Source organism: Sceloporus undulatus, chromosome 2 (assembly GCF_019175285.1).
Source record: "Sceloporus undulatus isolate JIND9_A2432 ecotype Alabama chromosome 2, SceUnd_v1.1, whole genome shotgun sequence".
Classification (NCBI taxonomy): domain Eukaryota; kingdom Metazoa; phylum Chordata; class Lepidosauria; order Squamata; family Phrynosomatidae; genus Sceloporus; species Sceloporus undulatus.
The window spans coordinates 2110088-2117979 of record NC_056523.1 but is presented as its reverse complement, the minus strand read 5'-3'; the positions used below and the strand labels follow the sequence as shown (position 1 = coordinate 2117979).

Genomic DNA, 7892 nt, shown 5'->3' with positions numbered 1-7892 from the left:
GCGCATGAGGCCTCCACCTCCTTCCGCTGTCTCGCAGAGCTTGCCTGAGCTCTCTGTGGCATGGAAAAGAGCAAGAGGTGTATGCACACACACACGGCTCTCGCCCCTCCCATGCCATTTTGTGAGATTTTCACTTTGCGGGGGTCTTGTGCCCCCAACTCCTGCAAAAGTCAGGTCGGGCGGTATATGCATAAACACAAAGCAGCCAATCCTAATCAAGGTGAAGAACTTAACTCTTGTTTGTGGAGGTATGTACTGAACCTGCTAAACTCACAGGTAAAGAATGGCAGTCTTTCTGCAGCCATGTATCTGGAAGCCCAGCAACTATGTATACACTTCCACAACATGAACCGAATATAGATGTTCCCCATCAGATCAAAAAACCCATTAGTCCATGGGGGAAATTAGAGCATGTTCTGTAGTAGTTTCAGTACTGGACTGCGACTCTAGGACAGTGCATCCCGGCTCGTCACTGAAACTCCCTGGGTGACCTGGCAGGTCATAAACTCTCAGCCTCAGAGAAGGCAAGAGGAAACCTCCTCTAAACAAATTTACCAAAAAAACCTGTGATAGTTTTGCCTTAGATTGCCTAAGTTGGAAATGACTCGAAGGCACACAACAACGAAGACACATCCTTACCTTGAATGGGACCCCCCATCGCATGTCTTCTTGATTGCCCTCCACTGGGGACTCTGCCTGGGGCCGAGGAGCTTCTCGGCCACAGGAAATTCAGACAGAACTTCTACCAAGAGATTCTTGACCTGAACAGCAGTCAGGATTCAAGACTGGATTCCAAGGGAGGATGGGAAAACTGCAAAGGTCGTGGGGCTTGTGCAGTATGAGACATCCACCCACAGCCAAATCAGGGGAAACTCAGAAGCTCATAAGCCCCCTTAAAAAGTGGTTTAGAAAATAAGGTAGAATTCAAAAAGGTAGAATACAGTATACTAGTAAACGTTATTTGGAACACAACAATTTCAGGAGCCCACAGCAAGAACATTTGAAGTGCTGGAAAACTCTGCTTTAACTTACAATGGAAGTCTCCTCATGTATCTGGTTTATATACGCATATACATGGTTTTATATACGTGTGGTTGTGTGTGTGTGTTGTGTGTAAAAGGAAGAACTGTGATAGACACAGAGGAAAAAAACAGAAAACCTATTGCTACTGTATAAATATGCCTCTCGTACATTCTGTGGCCACAACACTGTTGTCGGTAATTTGTTGTGTTGGCTTTGGAATAAAAATAACATGAAAAAAGTCAGCAACGGTAAAAGTGTTGTCACCCTTGGAGCAAGAACTGGCTGGAGTGGGTGGGGAGCCTATTCTCCTGCTGAACAGATCAGGCCAGAATCGGCCACTGTCAGCAAGGGGGAAAGTCAGGCTGTTGTGGCAGGCCAGCAGGAGCCTGACACTTTATTCGAAAACCTGGGGAAAAGTTTTTGGCAATGCATCAAAAGCATACGTATACGGAATTTCCTATTCAATGTGAGGTCAGACAGGGATGCCCCATGTCACTGTTGCTATTTTTAGTAATTATGGAGCTTTTAAATAAAATATAAGACAAAGGTTCATATCAAGGGACAAGAATAAGAGATTCGAGTTCAAATTAAGAGCATATGCGGATGATTTAATAATCTTTTTGTCAATCCCTGGAAAGTTTGAAAAATTAATGTCAACGCTCAAAAAATTTGAGACTCTTACTGGATTCAAACTAAAAGGCATAAGTCTGTAATCATAACCAAAAAAAATATGACCTCAATGGAAGAAAACTCCATATATATGGGAAAACTCAGTGTGAAAATTGTCAAAAAGGCCAAATATTTGGGCACTGTTATCTCCAACGAGATACAGATCTGTTTGAATACAATTAGCAAATCCATGGAAAGAAATCAAAAAGATTACTAAATGGGTCAAGACACAAACTGTCGTTCTTTGGTAGGATCTCCTTGGTTAAAATAGCAGTCTGCCCAGGTTGATCTTTATGTTTTCTAATCTTCCCAACATTCATAACAATAATCCATTCATAACATGGAATAAGGAATTTAAAAGATTCATTTGGGAGGGAGAAAAAGCCCCATAAAGTTGGAAAACCCTAATGATAGAAAGGAGAATGGTGGATGCGGTCTTCCTGAATTGGAACATATTACCAAGCATGCTCATTAATTTGGTTACAAGTGGATTAATTTAAGGAATAGGAGATTTTTTGGAATTGGAGGACCTTTAATCTCAGATTTGGGGGCATGCGTACCTATGTATGATAACAGGGAAATCATCAAGTTTCCAGCCATCATAGGTCGAAGAGAGCGCCCTTAAGAGTGTGGTTAAAAATAAGAACACATCTTTTACAGGGAGATTCGGGTTAGATGTCTCCTCAGGGAAGCTTTACTAAGTAGATTCCAAAACAACACAAAACTGGCGAGACAAGGATGTAATAATAACTGGTACAGTTACGGCCGATGGATTAGACGGACCTGGTCGAAAAAAATTGGTTTTTATTCATCCGTCAGACATATTTAACACCGATCAAACACAGGGGCTTTTTTAGTGGTCGGCATCGGCCGGAATTCTATGGCAAGGACGCAAGCCGAGCACAAGTGACATACAAATCCAGGGCCCACCAAAAACCCCATATTGGTCTGCAAATTCTTCACATGCGGCACGTGGCCCTTGGCTCCCGCCCGGGCTGGCCAAGGTTATAATCCCAACCCCCTTTCTGTTGGAAATGTCAAACACAAGTTATGGCTCGTGGTTCTAGGTGTGCGGACATGTCCGGAACAGCAAACTTGGGTGATCGTCATGCCCACAATCGTGAAATCTTGAATATTCTTTTGAATGTACTCCAGAACTATATCTCTAATATGTACGTAATATGCAAATATTGATCGGGACCAGGTTATGGACACATACTTGTGTATGATTACCTGTGCCACGAATTGTTTTGGCACAAAGTGGAAACGTGCTGACGTTCCAGCTATAGATATTGTACACAAATGTTGTGAAATAGCTGAAAGGGAAAAGACTTCAGAAAAAATATGAGGGAAATCTTATGATAAAAATAAGGAAAGTTGGAAAACTTTTTATACTAGTGTGATAAACATGATCCAAATAACTCTATAGAAAATTTGAGCCGTAGTTAATCAGATATATATCTTTAGGATTGTAAAGATAAAATTTGAGTAGTGTGAGTTGTTAATGTTATAGCAAGCCTACAACATAAAGACAGATCGAACGGAAGTACTAAACTAAAACATTTAAGACCTTGTAAATTAGAAATGCTTATGTTATGAGGATGGGGGGGGAACAGGTGGCAAGAAGGGTTGACAAACGAGGACATTACTTTCTTTATGTTTAGGACATATTGTGTACATTTTCTAGTCATCTTTTTTTTAACAAATAAAAGACTTTTTAAAAACAGCACACAGGGAGCACGAACCAGGTTTTTAAAGCAGAACCACCCTTCAGCGATGCTTTGGTGACGGTGATTCCACTTCATCACAAGGATGATCCTCCCCACAGCCACCTTATCAAAGCACATCTGGGTTTTCAGTAGAACTTTTCAGGGGGCCCTTACCCTTCCAAAGTCATCTGAAATGCAATAAAAAGGTAACCCTCCTCACTTGGCCCCAGGAAAAGATGCTCCACTCGCTGCTTCTTCTCCTTCTCGTGCCTCTGCCCGACTCAGGAGGAAACCCTCTGCCAGTGGCACCGCCTGGGAGCAGGTCTCTGCCCCACATTCCCTGACCCGTTCCCCATCTCTGGGGGCAGATGCTCAGGAACTGCTCCAAGATCACCGGTCCAGGATCTCATTTTTTGGTTGGGTCGCTCTGGGCTTGCAGCCACGTGACGCAGAGATGGTGGAGTCGGCTGCAAACCTCTCGGGGCCCTCACTGTCTTGTAGGAGAACTGGCTGAAGCGCTGGTGCGCATGTCTGAACTGGCCAGGCCCTCACCAGGACCTGTCCTCGCTAGAATTCTCACTGTCTCATCAAGGCCTCTTCTCCTTCAGGTCAACAATCTGGTTCATCCATGGTATTTATATCCAAACAAAGCTACAACAGAATCAAAATCATTCCTTCTCTGTTTGTCTCGGCGGCAAATGTCCCTGAGATGCTTGCTCAAACACCCTGTAAAAAGAATCATTGTTGTGTTAGTACAGATCATTAGTATTCACAGAGCACCATCAATATAATGTTGTGTTAAGAATTATTATCTTGATAAGATACCTTAGAGGCACCAGATCCCATCTGATCTGGAAGTTAAGCAGGGTCACGCTTAGTTATAGCTCTTGGATGGAGATTACCAACAATACCAGGAGCTGTAGGCTCATTTTGCATGGAAGCAAGTAGCAAAACCATCTCTAAGACTTCCTTGCTAATAAAACCCTATGAACTTCATGGGGTCACCTGCAGGAAAGGCAGTTTCAGTTCCTTCACCTGTGAGCCAGTATAACAGTGTGAAAGCATCTAAAGTGAAACATATCCCTAAAAACAAGAACAGCACAGTATGCTGTTACCACGTTAACCTTCCATATGATGTGCCAGAGAGCCTCTCAGGGCCTCCTGTGGAAAGAGAGAAATCCATACCAAGCAGGACCCAGGAAGTCCTGCAACCGACATGGATCCCCCTGCCCTCCTCCTCCAACAAAGCCCCACTCAGGGCGCCCCCTCCTTACCTCATCCTCCTCCAGCCTCCCTCCCCCCCAACAGTGCTGCCTCTCTAGGAATCAGCAGGCCTCCGCTCTCTCTCCCTGGAAAAGGACTCTCTGAATCGGAGGCCTCCGCTCTCTCTCCCTTGGAAAAGGACCTCTAGGAATCGAGGCCTCCGCTCTTCCCTCTCCCTTGGGAACTCTCTCAGGAATATAAGCTCTCTGCTCTTTCTTCTCTTGGAGGACTTGTAGCCTCCATTCTCACTGCCCCCCTACCCCACAACTGTCACAAAGAAAGACATTCAAAGCACTCCCAACAAAGGCCACCCGCCTCTGCTTCAAACCTCCAAAGGAGGCAGCTCCACTACACTCCAAGGCATTCTATTCCACTGTTGAACAGCCTTTACTGTCAGGACAAAACAGAGTTGGAAGGAGACCACAAGAGCGATCCAGCCCAACCCTGCCATGCAGGAACACAGAACCATAGAGTTGGAAGAGACCTCAGGCCCATCCAGCCCAACCCATTCTGCCATGCCACCCAGCCTCTCTTTAAAAACCTCCTAAGAAGGGAGTGTGTTCCACTGTCAAAGAGTTCTTGCTCTCAGGAGGTTCTTCCTGATGTTGAGCTGGAATCTGTCTCCTATTCTCTGGACAGTAGAAAACAAGCTAGCTCTATCCCAATATGACATCCCTTCAAATATTAAACAGGGCTATCATCACTACCTTTCTTCTCCAGACTAAAAATATACAGCTCCCTACGTCACTCTTCAGGCATGTTTTCCAGACCCTTCACCATTTTGGTTGCCCTCCTTTGGACACATTCCAACTTGTCAAACTCCATTTAAAGTGTGTGGTGTCCAGAACTGGACGCAGTATTCCAGGTGAGGCCTGACCAAGCAGAACAAGAGTGGCACTATTATTTCCTTGATTAGATCAGCCATGGTGACCCATGACATGCGTACACTAAGCCCTCTCTGTGGCACACTTGCTTCTCAGTGCCGTACACTACTTCAAGCCTCACACCAACAAAAAAGGACTGCTCCATGTTCCCCGCAGCCTGGAAGTCAAACAGGTGATAGGGCCTCCTCTCTCTGCCTCCTGCCCCCATTCTGACCCACTTGCGACCCAAGCCCATTTCCCCTCCACCCCTCCCACCATCTCCCCTTTGGCAGTGAACATGCTTCTCTTGCAGGACGCCTCGGAACTTGTACTCCTCTTCCCTCCCCGATCGCTGCATGTCTGGAGGAAGGAGGCACTTGACCCAGATGCAAAGCAGTTCTTTGTTGCACCTGTTTTCCAGCGCATGATGGCAGAAAATCAACTCTGGCAGGTGAGGAAGTGGGAGAGGGAGCAAGTTGCTGATAAGCTCAGGCAGCCCACCTTCAGCCCTGATGTGCGGCCTCTCCTCAGCTGTTCCCTCACCTTCTGAGGGGCCTGAAGGGTAAGATGAGGAGAGTGAGTTATTGCCATCATAGTGAGACCCATAGTGCTGGGAGAAAGGCCTGATGAGAATTAAGAAAGGCCCCCCCTCCCTGGCCCTTTCCAGAAGGGAGACCTGCATGACTTACCAGGCAGCTATCTGGCCTAGAATGGGGGGAAGATGATCGGAACCACAAACCTTTCCAGGATGGAGAACTGCCTGGTGAATCCTCCCTCCTGGAAAGGGTTGTAGGGCAGGGGGATTCGGTCCTCCACCCTTTTTTCTTTCCATGTTTCCCCCAGACGTCCTGCACTGAGAAGCCCCAACTCCAGATCCACTCACTAGGAGACCACCCCCTGGCACAAGCTTTCTAATCTATTTAAGGTCATTTGAATTTTGATTCTGTCCTCTGGGGTATTACTACACCTCCTAATTGGTGTCCCTGCAAGTTTGAAAGCATGCCTCAATTCATGCAACCAAGTCATGATGAAGATTGAATAGCACTGGGCCCAGGACAAAGAACCCCACTGGTCACTTTTCTCCAAGATTATCATTATTATTTTATTATTAACCTTTATTCATGAAGCGCTGTAAATTTACACAGCGCTGTACATGCAATCTTTTAGTTAGACGGTTCCCTGCCCTCGGGCTTACAATCTAAAAAGACATGACACAAAAGGAGAAGGGAGTGGTGGTGGGAAAGGGTAAGAGGTCCAGCAGTTCCTCTTACCTCCCCGAGGCCTGGACCAAGGCAGATGGACTGGGGAGGGCTTGGCTTCATAATGGAAGGTTAATCATTTTCCAGGGAAAATACATACTCTCAAGTAGGATAATACAATATACAGTACATAGCAATACGGAAATGGATCGATAAACAGGCAACAAAAGAACATCAGATAGTAAGCGACAATTATGCAATGCCTGGGAAGGCTTCTCTGAACAGGATGGTTTTCAACTCCATTTGAGCTGGTTTAAAGAAGTGATGGCTCTGCTTGTGGAGGAAGAAGGTTCCAGGGGTGAAGTGAAAAGGGGCAAATCCGGGATGGGGCAGAGGAAATCCTGGGCTGGACAGGAACCCTTGACTACCAGAACGGAGGGCCCTAGTGGGAAGGGGGGGAGAAATAAGGCTGATAAGTAAGGAGGGGCAGTCCATGGTGGGCTTTAAATGTCGACAACAGGAGCTTATACTGAATGCGAAAAGGGAGGGAGCCATGAAGGGATGCCAACACAGGAGAGATGTGGTCAGAGCGGTGGGTGGAAGTGATAATGCGTGCAGCTGAATGCTGGACAGAGATTAAAGGACGGTGTAGCCAAGGGTCCGTTAGGGGAATTTTATTATGTTGTTATTAGTCCAAATATTGCAAGAGGGGGCTGGCCACAAGAGCCCTCCGAGATCGTCTCCCGATGTGTATACGAGAAGACCAGGGGATCCCAATAAATAGAGCTGAGACAGACCTTCGAGAATTAAAATCAATTTATTTATAAGGGGAAAACACATACGATTCACTAGCATACACACACACATACAAGGCCAGGAAAAGCATAGGTTAGCTGGAATGGATTTTAGGCATCACTGGGGTGATACGTACAGAATGTAGACTCCCTCCAGGAATCCAAATGGAATATGATGAGGATGGCATGAGGCTCAGCCATGGAATGACTGGCCAGAAATCAGGAGCCAGGTCAGGGTTCAAGGGGACAGAGCTTCCCCCTGAAGTCCAGACGGCCCAGTGAACAGGCAAATCTGGAGAGTATTTATAGGCAAAATCTTGCTTCTGGCAAAGGGGCTTGATTGTGAGAACAAAGGTGTTTAATTACTCTTGT

At 45.9% G+C, this 7892-nt stretch overlaps 1 protein-coding gene across 1 annotated transcript in view; it reads left to right on the top strand.

Annotated features, from left to right (window-relative positions):
- Positions 1-6077, top strand: part of LOC121922848 (zinc finger and SCAN domain-containing protein 31-like) — a 45717-nt gene extending 39640 nt beyond the window's left edge. The window contains exons 8-9 of the mRNA XM_042452736.1: positions 3687-3898; positions 5821-6077. Of these exons, the coding sequence (XP_042308670.1) occupies positions 3687-3898; positions 5821-6077 (469 nt within the window). The remainder of the gene's footprint in view (positions 1-3686; positions 3899-5820) is intronic.
- The last annotated feature ends 1815 nt before the right edge of the window (positions 6078-7892 follow it).